A 25892-nucleotide genomic window follows, 5' to 3' on the forward strand; every position below is an offset into this window, starting at 1 on the left:
TAGCAGCTTGCCATTACTTGAGGCACTCAGGATACGCTGAGACATCTGGCCCGCCTGTGGACTTGTCAACCACTCACACACCCATCAAATTTACTCCTGCTTTGTTTGCGTGCATATGTGTGTGTGTATGTTTGTATGTATGTGTTTATGGTGGCATGTGCTCATTTGGACTTTTACCGCATCGATGGTGCTATGTGTCATGGCTCAACAAAGCTGCTGTCCTCAATACAATCAGCTTTTATGTCCTTGTTTTTTTTTTTTTTTTTTTTTTTTTGTTATTTATACGGTAAATGGTAGTCAAGCTCTTATTGTTTTATGTCAATGAAGACTCCAGTATTAAAACCCACGTTTTTCATATTGTTTGGTATTAACGTACTTATGCAAGAGGATTGACATCTAAGCTAATATGCATTGGTGATTTTCATGTTTTCTTGTGTTTAACTATTTTTTTTTTTGCTATGTTTCACTGTTCGTTTTTTCTAAGGCTTCCACTACACTTAGCCCCAATGACCTTTTCGCGCACTTGCTGTTTATTCTTATTTTATCTACGCATCTTTATTCAATGACAGCTCATCGTAGAGCAAGAATCCTAATTTAGTTCTGGGACTGGTACTTATGCTTGAGAGTGAGGCTTTATATTTGATCGCTGATTAGAGCAAATTGAAATTATGTCTTGTAAAAGGTTACATTATGCCAATCGTTTTTAAGACCTCAGCGTATATTAGTTTTTTGTTTTTATACTCAGTTGAGCAGAGCTCACAGAGTATATTAAGTTTGATTGGATAACGGTTGGTTGTACATATAAATTAACGTTTTATAGTACGTTTTATATTTTTAAAAAGGTAGCGGACTTGTGTCCGCTTTCATATTTATTGGTTGTGATTCAACTTAAGAATAATTACAATGAATGTCTTAACTTAAAATTACACCTATCATTGGCCATACGTCACGTTGCATTTGCATGTGTGCCCTATTTCTTGTTATTGCCCAAAATCGAACTATTGCTGATTGTTGTTTACTGTGCTTATTGCTGACTGTTGTTTGTTACAAATAAATCGATGATGAAGCATTTAATGAAGTTGCGCGTGCAGGCCGTTGGTAAGAGTCAACTTGGTAAGCGGTTGCCTTAACTCTTCCCCCTTTAAGTGTGAGCGTCCTCGATCATTAGTAGAATGGCAAATTGTTAAAACTCACATATGTTGGAATATGATTTTCTTGACTTGACTGGCTAACTTCTTGATTCGTAATGGATTGTACTGGCTTTGCTATTTCTTCTTCTACATATCGTATTTCCACGGATCGTTTCCTTAGGAAGAAAATAAGTATTATGATTATTAGGAATGCTGCCGTTGTGAAACTTCCGACAGAGAGTGTCGCTTTTTTAATAGAATTGATTTGATGCGTGTTTTTGATGTGCAGGTCTTTTAAAGCTTCTAGGGAGAGTAATTCAATGTGGTCTTTTTCTAATGGAGTTGGCTGTAGTATTGCGGGAATGGTTTCAATTGGTCTTGCTTCAACATTTTCGAATGTTTGGCCGTTTATTTTTATTGTTGCATTGTTAAATATTATCACATGCGTTCCATTGATTGGTTGAGATACTTTATCAGTTTGCACTTCGCCTTCGAACCGGTTTAGCAATTTACTCCGGGTTTGATTTCTTCTAAGGTAGGGACGTGATGGCCGTTCGTTGTCGAACAAGTCTAATTTAAACTATTTATTATTCTAGCTACACATAAGTCTTTACTTAAATCTATAACATTTGTTTCTTTACAGATCGTTAGATCATTATAACTTTCACATTCATTTTTTATTCCGTACAGTGAATATTTTCCTTTTAGTATTTCATTATACTCAGTTTTTATTATAGTATTTTTTGCCCTTTTTACAGGTCGTATGATAATTCTTCTAAATATTTCTTTCAGTGTCAGCGGTATTTTAACCATGTATAAAATTTTCATTCCTTTACTTAGTACATTTATTTGTGATATTTCTAGTGCTTCTTCGGCACTTTTAAATGGTATTTTTTCCTTTTTCATCTTGTTGATTGACAATTCTATTTCTTCTTTGCTTAATATTACAGAATTCAATATATTTTCTTTTGCCCATTGGATGGCATATTTTATATTTATTAATTCTTCCTTAACCTAATTCTATTTTGCAAATTTATTATGATTTCCGTTACAACATTTTCCTCTTTTCTAATAGTGTTTATCATTCTATTAACTATATTAGTTATGTTATTTATTCTTTTTTCAAATAGGTTATTAATTACTACTTGCTCATTATTATTTTCGTTTAGATTATTTAAATTATTGGTTATTATGTTTAAATCTTCGTGGTCGGGAGATCCAGCTATGTATTTCCATGCCGTTCCCAATATATCAATGGATCTTCTAGTTTTGTAATTGATGTTAGAGGGTTTAAGTGTATTTAGGATTTCAAGGGTTTGAATGGTTTCATGTTTGAGGAGGTGATATAGGAAGTGATCGTTAGGGATTTGGTTATTTATCTCTTCATATGTCTCTGTCAAAAATTGTTCGTAATTTTCTAAGTCGATGAGGTGAATAAGTCTAAATGTTCCGTCTTGTATTTTCGCTTGTCCATTGTCTATTGTTACTAGTTGGGATTTGCTGTAGCCTAGAATTCGAACGTCTGAGGAAGAGGTAGTAGTAGTAATGAGGAGAATAAGAAGTTTGTAGAGGTCCATTTTGCCTGGAAATTTAATTAGGTTTTTATTAGAGATTTGTGAATTGTTCGTCCTGATACTGTTTTAACTGTTGTCCTGTGATTTTCCAAGACTTCCTCCTTTTTATACTTTGAAGTTAGCTTGGAACCTAGTCTCTTGTTAATTTTAACATAGATTATTTCTCCTATGGGGAAATCTTTATTTTCAGGTCTGTTTTTGTTGTGATACGAGAGATCCTGTTCTTGTTTTTTCCTGAGTAAGGCAATGTTTTCTTGCCTTTTCTGTTCTAATTGTTGTGGGTCATTGTAAAGTCTATTTCCGAAAAATATCTCTATGGGTTTGTTCTTTGTGGTTGAGTGAATCGACGAATTGTATTCCTGTACCGATTTAAATAGAAGTTCTTCGAATGTTATTGTAGGCTGATTGCTTTTGAGACATCTCATTATTTCTGAAAGTGTGCTGTGGAATCTTTCTACCTGACCGTTACTTGTGCTACTGTACGGTGGTGTGGTGTGGACGTTAATGGACATTTCATCCTTAAGTAAGGATGAGATTGAGGCAGAGTTAAGAGATTTTTCGTTATCAATTACTACGAGTCTTGGTATTCCAAATGCGATCATTAGTTCTCGAATCGGATCTTTAATATGCTCTATTGCTCTAGAAGGTATCATTTTAACCTGGGCATATTTAGAGAATTTATCAATTGCGGTAAGTATTAGTTTTTTCTCAGTGGAATATATGTCAACGTGAACTATTTCACCTGGAAACTGAGGAATGGGGGTCGGCTGAATTTGCGGTTTTGCTGGATGCCTATCGTATTTTTGGACGCGACAAGTTGAACATTTTTTTACAAATTGTTCAATTTTCGCATACATTCTTGGAAAGTAGAATTGACGTAAAATTTGGGTTTTATTTTCGCGGCTGTTTCTGTGAGCTCGTTGATGTTCTTCGATTATAATTTGCTCTTGTTCTGTTTCTGACGTGACGTCCTGAAGTAGAGTTTGTGTGTAACGGATTTTAACATTACTAAAGTGGAGAGGAAATATTTCCTGAATTTTACCCATCAACCCTTCTGTAGTGTACAGACCGTTGACGAGGGCTGGATCTAAATATCTTTTAAATATATCAATGATGTCCTGTGTAGAAAAGTTTTGCTTTGTAATTGTATGTCTGTGGAAAGTAGGGAATGGTAACTGGAACGAGTAGCTATCCTCGTTGAAAAACATTAGAAACAATTGATTCTTAAAAGCATTTATGGGGGCTTCAGTGGCAGGAATGAGAGGGTGTGAGGAGCTTTCGTTGCTATGTTCTGTAGTTGTGAGGGTGTTAATGTCAGTTTGTGGCGGTCTTGATAGTGCATCTGCAACAACGTTTGTTTTTCCGGGCTTGTACTTCATCTCATAGTTGTATTCTTCCAGGATACACTTCCATCTTTTCATTTTTCCATTGTGGTTTTTATTGCTCAATGCAAAAGTGAGTGGCTGGTGATCGGTGAAAATTACAACCTTTGCAGATCCATATAAGTAGTTTCGTAAGGAAGTGAGGGCCCAAATTATTGCCAGCATTTCTTTTTCATTTGCGGCGTAATTCTCCTCAGTTTTGTTTAGTGATCGAGATATGAAAATTATCGGTTTCCCCGATTGTTCAAGGACGGCACCTAAAGCGTAGTTTGAAGCGTCTGTGGTGAGGTGGAATTCTTCTTTGAAATTAGGGTACGATAGTATGACTTCTTGCGATGTTAATGCTGATTTTATTTTATTGAAGGCATCAATAGCGTCGTTATCGAACACAACCGGCTTTTTGTTGGAAGAATTTTTGGACGCATGTCCATCTTCCCCTCTTAAAAGCGAGGTCAGAGGTTTTGCTAGCTTAGCGTAATCTCTGATGAAGCGTCGATAATAGCCCGAGAGGCCAAGAAAAGATCTTAGGTCTTTCAATGTTCGTGGACATGGGAATTCTTGAATGGCTTTTACTTTAGCGGGATTGGTCTTTATACCTGTGGGGGATATGATAAATCCTAAAAATTCGACCTCTTGACGAAAAAATTCGCACTTGTCGAGCTGGACTTTCATGTTCGCTTTTTCTAGCGTATGAAAAATTTTTTCGACGTTTTGAATATGGCTTTGTTCGTCTTTGCCAAACACTATTATATCGTCTATGTAGACATAACATATTTTTCCTATGTGCTCCTTCAATATATCGTCGAGTGCGCGCTGGAAAATAGAGGGTGCGTTCTTTAGTCCGAACGGAAGTCTTGTGAATTCGCACTTCCCGTTGTTAATCGAAAATGCTGTCTTTTCAATGTCTGATTCTTTTAATGGAATCTGATGGAAGCCACTTTTCAGGTCGAGAACGGAAAAATATTTGTTGTTTCCCAGCTGTGAGATAACCTCATTGATTTCTGGGATTGGGTATCTGTCAGCTATTGTTTGAGTGTTAAGTTTTCTGTAATCTATTACTAGTCTATATTTTCTCTGTCCTGATGCATCAATTTTTTTTGGCACAACCCACACGGGTGAGTTATATGGTGAACGGGATGGTCTGATGATTCCATCTTTTAGTAGATTTCCTATTTCTTTTGTTACGAAGTCTCTCATAGCAAGGGGGTATGGGTAGTATCTTGTATAGACTGGGGTATCAGAGGAGGTCCTGATTTCTCCTACTACTGTAGTGGTGTATGTTAATTTTCCATCGGGCTCTGAAAAAAGATGTGGATAACGTCTAGTCAAATGGTGTATGTGTTGTTTTTGTGTAGCTGTCATATGGTCAGTTCTAATGTCAATTTTATTAACGGTTGGAGAAAGTTTTTGTTTAATTTTTATTCTTAGGCCATTACCTAATGTCAGGGTATCGTCGCGTATATTTATTGTTGAACAAAGGTCCTTAAGACTGTCATTTCCTATTATTCCGTCAAAGGATTTTAATGTGGGAAGTAAGATGAATTTCAAAGGTGTGTCATTCTTGCCGAATATATTAATGATGGTATGGTGGGTAATTGCAACCTGTCCGGCAATAGAGTTCGCGATGAAGGGTTCGTCGTTGGGTATTTTCTTTGGGACATGACAGGGTTGGATATAGTTTTTGCTCGATCCTGTATCGATCAACATTTTAAGAATTTTCCCGTTCTTCGTTCTACATTCGACGTAGGGTAACGAAGAACTTTTCATTCTAAAAAATGGATATCAATATGGTCCTGCTTTTCAGGATATGAGCATCCCTCAGCGTATTCCTGGACTGATTGTCCATTTTCTTCTGCTGTTAATGCTGTCTCGTACTCCTGTGCAGTAGGAGTCCAGTTTGGTTGATAGTATTGGTCAGTGTTGTATTGTGGATCTTGTTGGTAGTTTTGTTGGTGGTCTTGCTGGTAATCTTGCTCACTTGCCTCTACGTGGAAATTCCTCTGCTGTTTTAGGGGTACTTGTTGTGAGGAGTTTGATTGTCTCTTCACACCATTATTGGCTTGTGGTCTATTCATATAGTTTACCACTCTTGAATGTAGGGATTTGTCGACGTCCATTGGTTCTGGACGTGGAAGTTGAGGTTTGAAAGGGGTTTGTTGACCAAATGGTCTATTTGGTTGATTATTTTGGAAATTGTTAAAGGTAGGTTGAGGGCGATATTGATACGCAAGATTCTGGGCTTGCATCTGAGGTCTTGGCATGTATGCCAACTGGGGGTAAAATTCATTGGCTGGTTTTTTGGGTGGTAGAGGTGGTCGGAAGTCATGAGGCTTCCTATTTGCGCTATTGCTATTCATTGCGTAATGGGAACGAAAACTTTGGTTCTCCAATTTTAGGCACAAGTGAAGAGCCTGGGGAAGATCTACTGGCTCTCTCATTCCAAGCAATCTTGGTAGATCACCTTTCAGTCCTCGTATGAAAGTGTCGAGGGCTTTATCACGGTATGTGCGGGTAAGTAAATGCATAGATTCTGCACCGACTTCCATGCATCCGAGCTTATTGAGGATAAGGGAGAGATGGGAATAGACGCGTTGGTAGAATTCTTGAATAGAGAGGTTGCCCTGCACTAGAGAGGTCATTTGGTACTCGAGAGTACCTAAATCTCGCTTATCGGCGTAATGGAGAGTAAGGCATCTTGAAATAGCCTTCCAATACAATGGTGTATTGTAAGATTCGAGAGCAATATCGGCGTTGCCCACAACTTTGTTCCTTATAACATTAAGGATGCCGTAGTATTTTGGCGTTCCTTTTAGGGGCTCGTAGATCTGAAGGATACGATCTACGCTTTTTTTCCAAGAGTTAAACTCTCCTGGATTGCCAGAAAATTCGCGGAGGCATCGAACAACGTCCGGTATTTTGTCGAGTTCCGTTATGTTGTTCAAGTGGTTTTCGTCTATGGTTACGTCAGATATGTTGGAAAAGCAAGCGTTTGGGTTAAGGGCTGCCTGTACTAAATTTCGTCCTTCCTGCTTAAGCATATTGGTGACAAGTCCTGTCACTATGGTTGTTAATTGATCCATATTAAATTGACCTGAAGGAGCGGTAGTTGGTTGAGAAGGTGGGTTAGGCGCATTTGCATTTACAACAGGGGGTCGGATTATGCCATTAGGGTTTGACATTGTTTGAAAAATTTATATTATTTCAGTTTGCTATTATTAATACTATTAATATATATTTTTTTTTTCGTGTTATTATTCTCTGGAGGGTCCCTTTGGTGGTGAATCGCAGAGAATATTCGCTGTTATAAGCTGGAGGGTCCCCACGAACGTGGTGAATCGCAGCTTTGAATTATATTATTTTATGGCTGTACAAGCCAGATGTTATTATAAATTGGTATATTAGATTGTAAACTAGTCTAAGCAATATTTAGTTTCCTAAAAAAATTTTGTGGTAAATCCTTATGATTCTTATTCTTTCTTTTGGATTTTGTTTTTTTTTTCAAGATTTCTTATGTCTGTCCTAATTTCTTTTCTCTCAATAATAAATATTTTATTTTTATTATTTTTTTCGCTAAGATATTCTGATATAATTTCGATATGATTTATTTTGCATCAATAATTGATAATTTTTTTCACTTTAATATTTTGGTATACTTTCGATATATGTAATTTCTTTCCTTTATTTTTTTTCAATCACTTCGATATAATTTCACTTTAGAAAAAAAAATTTTATATTACCTAAACTAATCTTACGGTAAGCGCCTCCTGGCGGTGGGATATTGCTCCTTTTTGCTGCCGCTACTCTGGTATCGCCAAATCGCACTATTGGAGACGTGCGTTCTTCCTACAGGAATCCAACGCTGGGTTCTTTGGGGCTGGCTTTTGCCTCGATATTCACGAAACTCGTTTTTTCGCGTTGGCACTTTTTGCCAAATACTATTCGACCGAATACTTATTTTATCGAACACAATAACACCGGCCCCTTCGTTGGGCGCCAATTAACGTTTTATAGTACGTTTTATATTTTTAAAAAGGTAGCGGACTTGTGTCCGCTTTCATATTTATTGGTTGTGATTCAACTTAAGAATAATTACAATGAATGTCTTAACTTAAAATTACACCTATCATTGGCCATACGTCACGTTGCATTTGCATGTGTGCCCTATTTCTTGTTATTGCCCAAAATCGAACTATTGCTGATTGTTGTTTACTGTGCTTATTGCTGACTGTTGTTTGTTACAAATAAATCGATGATGAAGCATTTAATGAAGTTGCGCGTGCAGGCCGTTGGTAAGGGTCAACTTGGTAAGCGGTTGCCTTAACTTATATAAAGGAATCGAGATAGATATAGACTTCCATATATCAAAATAATCAGGATCGAAAAAAAATTTGATTGAGCCATGTCCGTCCGTCCGTCCGTCCGTTAACACGATAACTTGAGTAAATTTTGAGGTATCTTGATGAAATTTGGTATGCAGGTTCCTGAGAACACATCTCAGATCGCTATTTAAAATGAACGATATCGGACTATAACCACGCCCACTTTTTCGATATCGAAAATTTCGAAAAACCGAAAAAGTGCGATAATTCATTACAAGAGACAGCTAAAGCGACGAAACTTGGTAGATGGGTTGAACTTATGACGCAGAATAGAAAATTAGTAAAATTTTGGACAATGGGCGTGGCACCGCCCACTTTTAAAAGAAGGTAATTTAAAAGTTTTGCAAGCTGTAATTTGGCAGTCGTTGAAGATATCTTGATGAAATTTGGCAGGAACGTTACTTCTATTACTATATGTACGCCTAATAAAAATTAGCAAAATCGGAGAAGGACCACGCCCACTTTTAAAAAAAAATTTTTTTTAAAGTAAAATTTTAATAAAAAATTTAATATCTTTACAGTATATAAGTAAATTATGTCAAGATTCAACTCCAGTAATGATATGGTGCAACAAAATACAAAAATAGAAGAAAATTTCAAAATGGGCGTGGCTCCGCCCTTTTTTATTTAATTTGTCTAGGATACTTTTAACGCCATGAGTCGAACAAAAATTAACCAATCCTTTTGAAATTTGGTAGGGGCATAGATTTTATGACATTAACTGTTTTCTGTGAAAATGGGCGAAATCGGTTGATGCCACGCCCAGTTTTTATACACAGGCGTTCGTCTGTCCTTCCGCATGGCAGTTAACACGATAACTTGTGCAAAAATCGACATATCTTTAATGAACTTAGTTCACGTGCTTACTTGAACTCACTTTATCTTGGTATGAAAAATGAACGAAATCCGACTATGACCACGCCCACTTTTTCGATATCGAAAATTACGAAAAATGAAAAAATCCCATAATTCTATACCAAATACGAAAAAAAGCATGAAACATAGTAAGGTAATTGGATTGTTTTATTGACGCGAAATATAACTTTAGAAAAAACTTTATAAAATGGTTGTGACACCTACCATATTAAGTAGAAGAAAATGAAAAAGTTCTACAGGGCGAAATAAAAAACCCTTAAAATCTTGGCAGGTATTACATATATAAATAAATTAGCTGTATCCAACAGATGATGTTCTGGGTCACCCTGGTCCACATTTTGGTCTATATCTGGAAAACGCCTTCACACCACTCCCTTTTAAAACTCTCATTAATACCTTTAATTTGATACCCATATCGTACAAACTCATTCTAGAGTCACCCCTGGTCCACCTTTATGGCGATATCTCGAAAAGGCTTCCACCTATAGAACTAAGCCCCACGCCTTTTTGACTGTCCACTACGCTATCCTACTATGGCCGCATGGTATACGCTCAAGCTGCCCGAGATACTGAGCCTCTTTGCAGTTGTTAGCGCTATGTTCTTTGCCACCAAGTCTACAGGTAGAATGCGCAGTAGGGTATATAGTAGAGCAGTCGAAGTTGCTTTCAGTGCTCCCGTTATGTTAAGGAAAATGAGTTCAGAATAGTGTCGTTTATATTGTAGCGCAGTCTTATAACACTACTAACGACACAAAGCAAACAACAATAGCGTTTCAAGTACGCAGCTGGGTATGTAACGTTCGGTTTCACCCGAACTTAGACTTTCTTATTTGTTTAAGGTAGGTTCGTTTTCGTGTTGTTGTCAACCAAAAAAAAGACTCCATAGTAGAGGATAGGCTTTGCAATCGCTGTAAATAAACTTCACGTACATCCTAGCATTCTTTTACATGCATAAAGTGATATCGACGTCTTCTTCATTCACTCCGTCACGTCGATCTCCACGATAACACACTATCCAGAATGATTCCTTGATATTTTTTGTAAGGTTTCACCTGTTGGGTCACCCCTCCTATCTTAGGCTTCGTGCAGTTCGAGACCTTGTTCCTCTAAGTAAACAACACCATTTTCGGCTTCTCTGCATTTGCTGTCGTTTAAGCTTGTTTACATATAAGATAAATATTTTTTGGTTTATTCAAATGCGCAATTCATATTCTCTTGTTGAAAAACTTTCCAACACCTAACATTTTAATATGAGTTAAAATTCTTTACTTTTAAATTTCTTGGGAAAAATAACATCTTTTGCTGCACTTATTATAACGGTTGTTTAACTATAACTATAGTTTTAAATCGCTTTGAATGTGGATCTAAATCAAAATTTAAACAACAACTGTTGTGAAAAGTAGGGGGGTTTTCTACTACATTTCTTTACTTTTTCCGCTCCTCTTCAATGGGTTTGAGCTCTTCGCTTTCATCCTGGGTATCTCCATGTAACATACGTATGCACAACATTATTCCAAAACTGTATTCGCACATATCGTCCTCCATATCGTTAGCTGCTTTACACTCGACTACGCACTCATAACTCTGTTCGCTTAGTATGCCCATTTCGTGCATTGCATCTGCATCTAATCTACCATTTGTATCCATAAAACCCATACCATGCATTAGACAATTGGCATAGCATTTAAACTTCATATCGACATCTTCTGCAATTGGCTCGTCAGGAAATTCTTGCAGTTCTTGTTCAGTTACATTAAAATCTTTTTGACAAGCAGCAATGAAATCTTTTGACGGTGTTGTTGGTGTTTGTGGCTTAAGTTAAAGAAAAAAAATGGACTAAAGCTCTTTTTTGTGAAAATTAGCGAACTTACCGATAGCGCGTTTCCGAATGGCAGCGCAGGTAACACTCCCAACAAAATCAGCGCCAGCCAAGTGAGTGAAGGTAATTTTGCAGTTCCAACTTTGCTCCTAATACCTATATATGCCATTATATACTGATATCGTCAACAAGTTAAGCGGCAAAAAAAAAAAAAAATATTTTACAACTTTTGCACAAATTCAATGAACAAAAAAGTTAAATAAAAATCAGCTGCGTAAAAAATTCCAAACTGCAATTGCTACTACCACTCGTACTAAAGGCGTCTTTTGTTTCACCGTTAACCGAACAGTGAAAAAATTTAACACTAACGAAAAACTTTTGACGCCGCTGCACATTTTTATATACGAAAAGTTTTGATTCGATATTGTTTTCCTCGACGCTTGCCGCTTGCCACTTCGCTTACTACCTGCTGCTGTTTTATATACCCGGTTGTACTATAACTTAAAGTACGAAAATTTGGTTCACCTTTTAGTCGATTCTTATGACATAGAGTAATGCAGTTAGATATTGTGGCGAAGTTTATATAATATAATAGAATTGTTTGAGCGAATGCACTGCGAGCTGTAGGTCTATTGTGCCCTCTTCTCTTCACAGAGCCTCGTCCAAGCCGAGCATCCTCAAAAAAACGAGTATGGAACTTAGTTTCATGGAGTTTATTTGTTTACCTGCGAGCTTGAAACAAAGGCATATGAACAAAACTGCTCCGAACTCCATTGTATCTATCATTGGTAGGTATGTCGACCACAATAAATACAGAATGATGTTAATCTTGGATTTACCAGGTGCATTTGACAACGTTCTTTTTAGTGAAAGCACTTTGGCCTTAGTGAGACTGCCAATTAATCCATGCCTAGTTAAGTGTATACACAAACTGCTTACTGAGAGAAGGATTAATACTGACCTAGATTAATCCTTACCTTGGTAAAAAGAAGCATTCCGCAAGAAGGTGTTCCCAATCCGATATTTTGTGTGGTGACTGTTACCCAACTACTATGACTCATAAAAGTGGAGGGACCTAAGGGTGTATTCGTACCCTCAAACTTGCTGCTATCTAATGTAGACTGGGCCGTCAACAAAATGTAACTGTGCGAGAACTTTGGGAGTAGGGGCCAATGCGGAAAAAACTGATTTGGTCCTCTTCACTCGCACTACTGAAGATTTGTCGCCCAAACCTAGCCTTTAGTGATAGTGTTTTATTGACAACTTCAACGGAGGAAAGACTGCATTGTTCGCTTGAAAATGCTTTGTTGTCAACTTCCTTAAAGTTGAACTCTTCTCGCATTTGAGGCGAAACCAGAGCGCCCCGATTTGCCCACAAGTGGGCCAACCCAAGAATTATAGATGAGACCTGTATGCAAGTAGCAATGATACAATACATACAGATCACAACCGCTTTTCCTCCTCCCTGCGTGTACAGTTTTTACTAATGACCGCGATAGGGTTGCGCTACTGATGCACCGCGTCAACATTGCTACCGTTGTAGTATTACTCCACTCCTGCATTGGATAGTCATGTAATTTTAATCGCCTTTTCGATCGGTTTGCGTACCGATAAGAAAAGAGAATCAACAGTCACCATAATTTTGTCGATTTCAAAGCAGCATTCGACTGCGCGAAAAGAAGCTGCTTGTATGCTGAGTTCAAACTCCCTGAAAAGTTAATGAGGATATTCCAAATGATGTTAAGGAACACCACCAGCTCTGTAAGGATTCGGAGGGACCTATACGAGCCTTTCGAATGCTAACGAGGCTTCAGACAAGGTGACTGTAGACTGGTGACTGTGGACTTCTTAAACATAATGCTGGAGAAATTAACTCTAACTAAGCCGTGATTGCGCAATCTGTTATGATATTTATGGTCCGTGGTGCCGACGGCGAGTAACGAAAGAGGTATAATGATGAGCTTTATGAGCTTTACACAAATATGAAAACGCAGTTTGGAAGCAAAGGAAGGTGGAAATCTCCATTGAGCTGGAAGCGGCAGGTGGGGGAAGACTCGACCTCTCTTGGTGCTCCCAAGTGGCGTCAGTTATCAATAAGGCGGTTTAGCGCCAGCACAACACATTTTTTAATTTTTTAGGTCTTTAAAGTTTCTTTGTTTTCCTATTTATGTAACAAAATTGATATTTTAAAAATTAATATATAACTACATTTTTATCATTGCCTTTTATTTCCATCAGGACTGCATGGCTTCTGCATCAGTTCTGACCACAGTTAACAGCTAATCAGTCAGCTGGGATTCTTCAAACCCCACTATTCATTTAATCAGCTCAATCGGCAGACTTGATTAAAGATTCGGTAAGCTCACGTTTACCATGAGTAAGCGAAACAGCGATAATATTCGCAATTGCTAAATAAAACTAGTTGAAAAGAAATGGGATATCACATAGATACAGAACTTTTGGTCAGAATGTTCATTTCGTCCTTAAAAAGCTGATGTTCTGTCAGACAGATGACATATCATATCTCCTTCAGTGCTCTAGCAGGGATAGGATTGATTCAATACCATGTCGCCTCCTACATCTGGTTATATGCTGTTGGGTTAACGCGAACTTAGATTTCACCAGTTTTTTTTTGCTGCGTGCACTCACAATTCAATGCGGTAAACTCAATAAAAGAGAGTCAGATAAAAATTTAAATTCGCGATTGTAAGCTCAATTTCGACAAAAACACTTTCCATTCATTTCCGCACGCTATGCGGCTGATTCACCTGTCTGATGCTGACTGTTTTTGCTCGACAATCGCATGTTAAAGAACTGCGCACGAGTGTGACTATAATAGGACCTTCATAATTTAATTACACTGATTCCGGTTGCAGATAAATGTACTTTGTGTGGTAGTGATTAAAACTTATGTATGTACACACATACATATGTAGGTTTGCTTACCAGTTTGTTTGTTTCTCATATCAACAAATTTGCTTTGATTTTCATCGCACTCCTACTAATTGCATTCAGATTTAAATAAAAGCAATTATCTAGAGATGAAAGTTGATGAAGTAATTACGTAAATATGTATGTAGATATGTGTCTTAAAATGACAACAACATTTTCATTTTACTAAAATTCAAACTTTGTAGATACTGCATAGCTTCTGTGAACTACCCGCAATAACTGGAAATCCTGATAGTGGCAAGATTGCTTGAAACATTTTCCTCAAAGTTATATTTAAGACGATTTGTCTGAAAGTTTGACTTCAAACGATTTGATATGGTCACATGAAGCCTTTTCTCATACACCGAATTGAATATCTATCCATTCCAATTTCAGAAATATCATCGCAACATGGGGGTTGTCACTTGTTTTGCGCAGAATTTAAATTAAATTAGGTTGGTAGAGCGCATATTAGAACTTAACATACTTCAAGTACGAGAAAATTAGATGAATATAGTAGGAGCGACAGATCCGAATATATTTGCAGCGATGAGCCCAGAAATATGTGTCATCTTATTTGCTTTCCTGGGGTATCGACAAAGAAATAGATGAGTTGTCGCTCTTACTACTTATCCTGAACGCTTCTTCACAGGGAGCTTGTTTGGTATACGCAAACGTCAAAGCATCGTTGCAAGAGCAAAATGAATTGTGACGAAAATCGTATTCAAATCAATAAACTTTACAACTCTACTAATTTTTAGTTTTGTTATTAACTTATATACAAGACAACGAGTGGAGACTTCACAATCAATCCGGCTGGTACTCAGCAAGTTCTTTGCCCGTGCCTTAGGAGGTATTATTATTATTAGGACCCGAACCATTGCGACCTCAATTTATTATATATTGTGCTTGACCTTTCAGCCTGTAACTGAATGTGTGGGCTTTTAATGTATTTAGTATCTCTTCAGGCTTTTTACTTCATATCACGAGTGGATTATGAGTCACGCCATCTAAGGGGGAGAGTCTCTGCTTTACCAGAGCAAAGGACTCGCAGAAAATGTGAACCGGCGTTTCAACCTCCCCACAAGAAAACGATAGATTTTTGTATGCTATGGGTTAAACTTACTTCAGTGATATCGTAGACTACTGTGTCTCATTAAATACATAGTAAGAGTTCGTTGGTCCTCTCTGCTAGGGTTAAGGAGTTTTGTTGATACAAATGTTGCTGGGAGTATAAACAATTGACCTGTCATTGCCCTGGGAACTTAATCCAATATCATCGGAACTGCTTTATTTTCCAGTAACTAATGATTTCCCTAGGCTCTGAAACATATATTGTTACTATAGTAATATGCTTATCTGGGTGCTCTGCTTGTTTATTACCTTAAGGTTCCTTATGTTCGGGAACCGATCCTAAAAATCTTGATTTTAGCTCCCAGAGCATACACCTACTAGCTTCGAAGTAATTGTGTAAGACTAAAGAGCACGTAAGGCTGCCTGAATGTGTGAAGTTATTAGAATAATCCTCAAGGATAAGCTTTTGCGAAGAAATTCTCTACCGCAAACTTCTATTGAATGGATATAGCCATTGGTGTCAATACTTTTAAGTTTAACCCATTAGCACGTAGCACGACCTCCCGTTTTCCGGTTATCAAATTTGCATCCATTCTTACACCAGAATTTCAAGCCAAGATCAGAATATAGATTCAGGTCTACAACAGGCACCTCAAATTCCACATGTTCTGAACGTATATCACATTACAACACGTAATTGCAATATGGAATGTCCCATGTATTTTCTTATTACTTTAATTTGCCCTGTCATATTCCCTTTCTTTAGTTCAAAGATATTTTAAAGTCTTAAAGCAGCAAATTCTACGTCTTTTTCTATTTGAAAAGGGAAGAGAAGTATGCCGCTGTGTGCCAAATCCATTGGATTTCACTAAATGAAGGAGGACATATATGATAAATGTCCACATGAGGGTCCACTCCATTAAGGACATCCCATAGTGGCCACATTTGACTCAGTTTCTCTCCCAGCTCATGATTGATATATTTTCTCAGAAGTCAATAAATCGTAGAAATTATGAGAGACTGTGTAAGTTGCATTGATTTGAAGGTAGTGACCTCGAGCAAGTTTGATTCGGTGAATTTTTATTTTTTTTGTAAGATGTGTGAATGCTCAGGGATACTGAGTTGGGAAATTCTTGTGTAAGAATACACTCTCGAATTTTTTTATAAGATAATAAGAAATGATTATCAACTTTCTACATGGCCATAAAGTCAGATTAGGAAAGGATGTGAAATCAATTTATTTAAATCGGCCGTAAGGCCAATTGATCTTAAAAGACCATTTGATGGGGTCATAAAGCCGACTGACTTTTTAGCCATTGACCTTATGTCACCTCACTGCTCATGCCGGCCCACCTCAGGTTAGAAGACGCAAAATAGCTTGGCGGCCACCGTGGTGTGATGGTAGCGTGCTCCGCCTATCACACCGTATGCCCTGGGTTTAACTACCGGGCAAAGCAACATCAAAATTTTAGATTTTTCAATTAGAAGAAAATTTTTCTAAGCGGGGTCGTCCCTCGGCAGTGTCTGGCAAGCGCTCCCATTGTATTTCTGCCATGAAAAGCTCTCAGTGAAAACTCATCTGCCTTGCAGATGCCGTTCGGAGTCGGCATAAAACATGTAGGTCCCGTCCGGCCAATTTGTAGGGAAAAATCAAGAGGAGCACGACGCAAATTGGAAGAGAAGCTCGGCCTTAGATCTCTTCGGAGGTTATCGCGCCTTACATTTATTTATTTTATTTTAATGAGTCTATTGATTTTTAAATCAGCTCAAAACTCTCGTACTCCAACTAATTTTTGAGGAACAAAAGTACGAAATACGAGCTCTAGTGGGTTGCTTGAATGCAGAACGCTTTCACCAGCATCTTTATTAAATAAGATACTTTGTCCATTAACATTCCGAAGTCAGCTTTTCAAAATAAAAACTTAGCAGAAGTCAAATAAATTTTAATGATGACGATACGGTTTCTGGAAGGATGTTTCAACAAAAGTTCTTACTATAAGAGATAAACATCCTGAGGTAACACCGTATTAAGGAGAGTTTGTAAACATCACTTACATGTACAAAATGTAATTATATGCCATCTGAAGGGATTTATGTTATATGTAACTAGGAAAATTTTTATCAGACAGAAACTTGAGGTTCTCTCAACCAACCTTTTCTATAATAGTTATCTTGTTAAGGGTTGAGGTTTCAGTGCCAGTTTAAATTACAGTTAAAGTAGATCACAATGCCAAGGTTTAACTCTATTCAACTGAAGTTTAAACTCACATCAAAAATGTGGACGTAACATCCTTATTATATCTTAACTTGTAAGTTTGTATGGATGAAAACCCACATCTATAGCAAATTATAAACAAAATAAATAAATAACAAGTAAGGAAGGCTAAGTTCGGGTGTAACCGAACATTACATACTGAGCTGAGAGCTTTGGAGACAAAATAAGGGAAAATCACTATGTAGGAAAATGAGCCTAGGGTAACCCTGGAATATGTTTTTATGACATTGCTATCAAATGGAGGGTATTAAAGAGTATTTTAAAAGGGAGTGGGCCATAGTTCTATATGTGGACACCATTTCGGGATAACGCCATAAAAGTGGAACAGAGGTGACTCTAGAATGTGTTTGTACGACATGGGTATCAAACTAAAGGTATTGATGTGGGTTTTAAAAGGGAGTGACCCTTAGATTAGATTAGATTTATTCATTCTTTCAATAAGTTTTTTACATATATGTATACAATAGGAACTTAACTTAAACAAGTAAGGAAGTTTAAGTTCGGGTGTAACCGAACATTACATACTCAGTTGAGAGCTATGGTGACAACATAAGGGAAAATAACCGTGTAGGAAAATGAACCGAGGGAAACCCTGGACTGTGTATCAAATGAAAGGCGTTAAAGAGTATTTTATGAGGGAGTGGGCCATAGTTCTATAGGTGGATGCCATTTAGGGATATAGCCATAAAGGTGGATCAGGGTTGACTCTAGAATGCGTTTGTACGATATGGGTTTCAAATGAAAGGTGTTAATGAGTATTTTAAAAGGGAGTAATCCTTAGTTCCATAGGTGGACGCCATTTCGAGATATCGCCACAAAGGTGGACCAGGGGTGACCCTAGAATTTGTTTGTACAATATGGGTATCAAAAAAAAGGTGTTACTGAGCATTTTAAAAGGGAGTAATCCTTAGTTCCATAGGTGCACGCCGTTTCGAGATATCGCCATAAGGTGACCAGGGGTGACCCTATAATTTGTTTGTACAATATGGGCATCAAACGAAAGGCGTTAATGAGTATTTTAAAAGGGAGTGGGCCTTAGTTCTATAGGTGGACGCCGTTTCGAAATATCGCCCTAAAGGTGGACCAGGGGTGACTCTAGAATATGTTTGTACGATATGGGTATCAAATTAAAGGTATTAATAAGGGTTTTAAAAGGGAGTGGTGGTTGTTGTATAGGTGGTCGCCTTTTCGAGATATCGCCATAAAGGTGGACCAAGGGTGACTATAGAACGCGTTTGCACGATATGGGTATCAAATGAAAGGTGCTAATGAGTATTTTAAAAGGGAGTAATCCTTAGTTCCATAGGTGGACGCGGTTTCGATATATCGCCATAAAGGTGGACCAGTGGTAACCCTAGAATTTGTTTGTACAATATGGGTATCAAAAGAAAGGTGTTTATGAGTATTTTAAAAGGGAGTAATCCTTAGTTCCATATGTGGACGCCGTTTCGAGATATCGCCATAAAGGTGGAGCAGGGGTGACCCTAGAATTTGTTTGTACAATATGGGTATCAAAAGAAAGGTGTTAATGAGTATTTTAAAAGGGAGTGGGCCTTTGTTCTATAGGTGTTCGCCTTTTCGAGATATCGCCATAAAGGTGGACCAGGGGTGACTTTAGAATATGTTTTTACGATATGGGTATCAAATTAAAGGTATTAATGAGAGTTTTAAAAGGGAGTGGTGTGAAGGCGTTTTCCAGATATAGACCAAAATGTGGACCAGGGTGACCCAGAACATCATCTGTTGGATACAGCTAATTTATTTATATATGTAATAACTGCCAAGATTTTAAGGGTTTTTTATTTCGCCCTGTAGAACTTTTTCATTTTCTTCTACTTAATATGGTAGGTGTCACAACCATTTTATAAAGTTTTTTCTAAAGTTATATTTCGCGTCAATAAAACAATCCAATTACCTTACCATGTTTCATGCTTTTTTTTCGTATTTGGTATAGAATTATGGGATTTTTTCATTTTTCGTAATTTTCGATATCGAAAAAGTGGGCGTGGTCATAGTCGGATTTCGTTCATTTTTCATACCAAGATAAAGTGAGTTCAAGTAAGCACGTGAACTAAGTTCATTAAAGATATGTCGATTTTTGCCCAAGTTATCGTGTTAACGGCCATGCGGAAGGACAGACGGACGCCTGTGTATAAAAACTGGGCGTGGCATCAACCGATTTCGCCTATTTTCACAGAAAACAGTTAATGTCATAAAATCTATGCCCCTATCAAATTTCAAAAGGATTGGTTAATTTTTGTTCGACTCATGGCGTTAAAAGTATCCTAGACAAATTAAATGAAAAAGGGCGGAGCCACGCCCATTTTGAAATTTTCTTTTATTTTTGTATTTTGTTGCACCATATCATTACTGGAGTTGAATTTTGACATAATTTACTTATATACTGTAAAGATATTAAATTTTTTGTTAAAATTTTACTTTAAAAAAAATTTTTTTTTAAAAGTGGGCGTGGTCCTTCTCCGATTTTGCTAATTTTTATTAGGCGTACATATAGTAATAGAAGTAACGTTCCTGCCAAATTTCATCAAGATATCTTCAACGACTGCCAAATTACAGCTTGCAAAACTTTTAAATTACCTTCTTTTAAAAGTGGGCGGTGCCACGCCCATTGTCCAAAATTTTACTAATTTTCTATTCTGCGTCATAAGTTCAACTCATCTACCAAGTTTCGTCGCTTTAGCTGTCTTTTGTAATGAATTATCGCACTTTTTCGGTTTTTCGAAATTTTCGATATCGAAAAAGTGGGCGTGGTTATAGTCCGATATCGTTCATTTTAAATAGCGATCTGAGATGTGTTCTCAGGAACCTGCATACCAAATTTCATCAAGATACCTCAAAATTTACTCAAGTTATCGTGTTAACGGACGGACGGACGGACGGACATGGCTCAATCAAATTTTTTTTCGATCCTGATTATTTTGATATATGGAAGTCTATATCTATCTCGATTCCTTTATATATGTACAACCAACCGTTATCCAATCAAACTTAATATACTCTGTGAGCTCTGCTCAACTGAGTATAAAAATTATTAATAAATGAAAGAAAGTTAAGGCATTCAGTAAAATAGTATGCAATTTTAGTGTTGAATGCCGTCACAAATTAAGAATCATGAACATGTACGATATCTGTGGGGTGAAGGTAAAGATAATCCATAAGTTCAATGAGTTAAATAATGAAAATAATAAAGCATTAAAAATAACAATTTTGGTTTCAGTTCACTAAGTGACAGGGTTCAGCAAAGTTTTGATCTCGTCGTGTGACAGCTCTAATAAAAATGATTTAACATTTTTTAAAAATTCTCGCAAATTCGTAATGACACGCATAGTCGCAGGTATCTTATTGAAGACTTTACAAGAAACGATAGTAAAGAAGTTATTAAAATGAGTAGTACGAGAAGTGGGAACAACAACAAGTCCCAGTGAGTTTTGCCTTAAGTTATAATTATCAGAGACGAGGCTGTGTAAATACCCACAGCGAATAAAAAATATTTTTAATGTTTTATAATAGTACATGTGCTTTACCGGAAGAATTTTCATTTCCCTGAATAAGTCCATGCTGTGGTGAAAACGGTTAACGTTGCATATCTTCCTTATGAAAAATTTTTGAGTAATAAGAAGTTGCTGGATATTATTATGAGAAGCACCACCCAACAGCATATGCCATATTGAAGCCTTGAGTGAACCAACGCGTAGTAGATTGTTCTAAGCGTTGCATTTGAACACATCTTCCTCAGACTATAAAAATAGCGAACCGTGGATCGCATGTAGGACTTCAGGCGAGAAATATGTGTTGACCAACTTAAGGATTGGTCCACAGAAATTCCAAGATATTGGAAGACTTTAACTCTTTCAATTGGAAAACACTTGTCGCTACAAGTTGTTTCAGAATTATACCACGTTCCAGAGCACAACAAATTGTTTAGAGCAAAATGTTCGCAGTCAGTGGCGTGGAATATAATATCAATATCGGGAGAGATTTTTGAATGTAAATCGAAATACATCATCTGTGTTTTCCTGCTAACAATCATTTTATGTGTAGCAAACCACACTCTCAACAGATGAACATCATAGTTGACACCTGCTACCAAATCTAGATAGTTCGTTGAACTATAGGCTATAGCAAGGTCATCTGCAAACGCGGTAACCTTCCCAAAAAAGGGCAAGGAAAATAAGGAATTCAAATAAACTAAGGCCTAAGACAGAACCTTGGGGCACTCCCAGGTCAGTAGTAACAGAATCACTGAAAAAACTGCCAACCTTAACTTTTTGCGCTCTACCTGATAAGTAAGATTTCAACCAGTTATACATAAAGCCACGAAAGCCCACGCAATGTAATTTATTTAACAAGATTTGGTGATCTACCATATCAAATGCTTTCGTGATATCTACGAATAGGCCAGCACAGTTCTTTTTTTTTGTCTAACTCGCTATATATAAAGGAACAAAAGTTCAAGAGGGCATCTTCGGTGGAACGTCCACATCGAAACCCAAATTGCATCGGGCTTAAAAATTTTTTGTTGTTAAGAAATTCAAGAATTCTACGTTTAACAAGCTTTTCAAAAGTTTTCGAGATGGAAGAGAGCAAAGAAATTGGTCGGTAATTGTTTATATCCTTTTTGTCACCCTTTTTAAATAAGGGAATGACTACAGCACATTTCAAGTCAGTAGGAAAAATTCCAGAAAAGATGCTTTTGTTAAACAAATAAACTAAAATATCGACTAAATTTAAAGCGACATTTTTCAAAACCTGATTGGAAATTCCATCAGAGCCACACGATCTGGAGTTATCTAAAGAATTAACTGCCTTTAATATTTCAGCGCCGGTAAAAGGTACAAAGTAAAAACTGCTGCCTGAGGTCGAAAATATAGGGTTAATCATCGAAGTTTCGCATGTGCCTGCAATTGTGTGAGTTAGACCGACTGAAGAAAAGTGACAGTTAAAGAGATTTGCTACAATTTTGGGATCAGAAATGTTTACACCACTTTGTAATAAAATAATTGATGAGTCGACTGATTTAGAACCCCGATTAAAGATATTGTTTATTACCTTCCATTCCTTCTTTGGGTTCCCATGCGATGCTCTGAACTCATTTCTATAGAAACTGTCGCGTTCAAAACGGACTTCTTTCCTTAACTTTTTACATAAGCCTCTATACCGATTACGAATCCTCGTATTGGACGAATATTGAGCACACTTTCTCCCAAGCTTATTTTTAAGGCGGATGGTTTTAACCAACCGCTGGCTGATCCAAGGCTTCTACTTTATTTCAGACCTAGGTGGAGTGAAAGAAAAGCTTGCTGCCTGTATATGGCTAATAAAGATATTTAAGAAGATTTGGTATGCAACAGAAACGTTATCTTCAGCATAAACTAAGTCCCAGGACTCAAACCGTAGGCTTTGGTTGAGGGAACCGAAATTAATCCTGGTGAATTTAGAATTAGCATTACTGCTATTCGGGGTTGTTTTTTTGCGTGTAATGTTTATTACTAAGCCTGTCATAGAATGATCTGTAATGTTGAGATTGAGATTTATACCAGTAACAATATTAAATATATAACTGCTGCTGCGAATAAATACATGGTCGAGACAGCTCCCAGAAACACTACGAGTAGGTTCATTTAAAAAGGATGTTAGCCCATGATTAGTCATAAGAATAAGGTAGCTATCAGTTATAGCATTTAGGTTGAGGATATCTAAATTAAGGTCACCTAGAATAAAAAAGTTACCAGAATTTTCACTGCAAAGAAGATTTGAAAACTCATCCAAAAATATCTGAACAGCGACCGAGTGTAGCCTGTAGACACACATGAAACTGAAAACTTTGGAATCCAACCTTAAAGATGTCTTTAAAATGTCAGCACTCGTAATATCATATTCTAAGTATTCACATTCGTAATTACTTCTTACAAAAACTCCAACACCACCCGCTGAATATCGGTCATTTGTATTTGCAAAGAAAGTATAGCCAGGTATAGTAAATTCACGTATTTCGTGACAGTATATCCATATTTCGGAAACAAAAATTAAATCCGGTTTGATTTTAAATAATACCAAATTACAGAGCAACAAATCAAAATTTTGCCGAAGACTGCGTATGTTTTGATGGACAACAACAAAAGAGTCACTAGTATTACATAATAAATTTAAATCTTTGATTGGGCTGATTACGGAGTGGCTGCTATTATTTAAAAAATCGAAACAGACCATTTAATTTATTATTAATAAAAAGAAATAAAAAGGAAAACTAACTCACTTTTGACAAATCGTCAAAAGTTCTTAAATAGACAACCACGTCATTATCAGCCTTTCTCATCAAAATACTGCCATTCTTAACCCACAGATATTTATAACTTTTTTTTTTTTTTATTTTTTTTGCCACTGTGAACAGAGCTCGATTGTAGCTGGTGAGACTGTCGTTAATAAATATATTGCTTTTGTTTGTATCACCAAGGACTTCGGTAGTTAATTTTCTCTTCATCTTACGTTTGCTCGACATTATTTTACTCTTCATTTCAACTGAAGCAAAGTGCACTCGCACCAAATTTCTCAAATGAGAAGATTCAGTTCCCTGCTTTATTTTTTTTACATAGCATCTGCTTATGTTGTCAGAAGTGACAGTTATGCCAAAAGCAGAGCCTAAACGACTTTTTGTGACTTCGCTTGCATTGTCACTTGTTAGTTGCGGCACACCAACAATGTCCACAGCACTGCTGAGCAGTTGATGTTCTCTCCAGTTCAATAAACCTTCCAGCTTGCTCACTCTATCGCACAATTTTGCGTTTTCCCCTTTGAGCTGCTTCACTATGCTGAGGAAATCAGAGTTTTGTTTCTTTAAGCCCACGAGTTCTTCATACAGCAATTGCAATGTTATTTCTTTCGTACCTGTGTTGGTTTGACTTGATTGCAATTGCTCTTGTTGAGGGCGGTGGTGTTGACCCGTTTGGTTTACATTGAGGATATTGCTGTTGTTGTTTGTGGATTTATGTAAGTTGGCGCTATTATTACCAATGATCTTTTGTGTTTGTTGTTTTTGGCTGTTGAGCACGTGCTGTTTTTGTTTAGCAAGCGCCGCTGATGATGGTTTGGTAGATGTTTGTGCGGCAGACTTCGATCCTGATGTAGCAGACCCATCCATGGCAACAGTAGGCACAAAACCTGGTAATGGCTGTTGTTGTATGGACTTGCGACGCGAAATAGTGCATGCACCACAGCGATGTTTAATGTTATTGGACTTCATATAGTCCAAATCATCAGCAGTAATACTTGCACATGAGGCATGAAAAAAGCTACCACAATCAGCACACGCGACTTTAGCCACATCCGCACGATCAACTTTGTCACTGCAAGCAGGGCAGAACATATTATATATATATATATATTTTTTTTTAAGAGTTATAGTGGAGAAAACGTATTAACAAATCGCGCACCCCACGACACTGCGAAAACACGTCCGCTCACAATGAAGATTGATAACGATATCCTTAGTTGTACATGTGGAGGCGTTTTCGAGATATCGACCAAAATGTGGACCAGGGTGACCCAGAACATCATCTGTCAGGTACCGCCGCTAATTTATTTATATATGTAATACCACGAACAGTATTCCTGTCAAGATTCCAAGGGCTTTTGCTTTCGCCCTGTAGAACTTTTTCATTTTATTCTACTTAATATGGTAAGCTTCACCCATTTTACAAAGTTTTTTCTAAAGTTATATTTTGCGTCAAAAAACCAATCCAATTACCATGTTTCATCTCTTTTTTCATATTTGGTACATTTTTTGTAATTTTCGATATCGGAAAAGTGGGCGTGGTCATAGTCGGATTTCGGCCATTTTTTATGCCAAGATAAAGCGAGTTCAGATAAGTACGGTAACTAAGTTTAGTAAATATATATTGATTTTTGCTCAAGTTATCGTGTTAAGGGCCGAGGAGAAGGACAGACAGTCGACTGTGTATAAAAACTGGGCGTGGCTTCAACCGATTTCGCCCACTTTTACAGGATTGCAATTACCGTCATCGAATCTATGCTCCTACCAAATTTCACAAGGATTGGTTAATTTTTGTTCGACTTATGGCATTAAACGTATTCTAGACAAATTAAATGAAAAAGGGCGGAGCCACGCCCATTTTGAAATTTCCTTTTATTTTTGTATTTTGTTGCACCATATAATTATTGGAGTTGAATATTGACATAATTTACTTATATACTGTAAAGTTAATAAATTTTTTCTTAAAATTTGACTTAAACAAATTTTTTTTTAAGTGGGCGTGTTCTTTATCCGATTTTGCTCATGTTTATTTAGCACATATATAGTAATAGTAGCAACGTTCCTGCCAAATTTCATTATGTTATTCTCAACGACTGCCAAATTACGGCCTGCAAAACTTTGGAAATACCTTCTTTCAAAAGTGGGCGGTGCCACGCCCGT

The 25892-nt window shown here is 37.1% G+C and overlaps 2 protein-coding genes across 2 annotated transcripts in view; one reads left to right on the forward strand and one right to left on the reverse strand.

The window, feature by feature from the left end:
* The window catches only part of side-VIII (sidestep VIII), a 930757-nt gene that overhangs the window by 131033 nt on the left and 773832 nt on the right, over positions 1 to 25892 (forward strand).
* Positions 10585 to 11544, reverse strand: LOC137246490 (general odorant-binding protein 57c-like). Its single transcript, XM_067777590.1, has 2 exons — positions 11213 to 11544; positions 10585 to 11153 (listed from the first exon to the last, which is right to left on the reverse strand). The coding sequence occupies exons 1-2, from the start codon at positions 11327 to 11329 to the stop codon at positions 10767 to 10769; spliced, it is 504 nt and encodes a 167-aa protein (XP_067633691.1). The 5' UTR covers positions 11330 to 11544; the 3' UTR covers positions 10585 to 10766.

This window comes from Eurosta solidaginis, chromosome 3 (genome assembly GCF_040869045.1).
Source record: "Eurosta solidaginis isolate ZX-2024a chromosome 3, ASM4086904v1, whole genome shotgun sequence".
Taxonomy (NCBI): domain Eukaryota; kingdom Metazoa; phylum Arthropoda; class Insecta; order Diptera; family Tephritidae; genus Eurosta; species Eurosta solidaginis.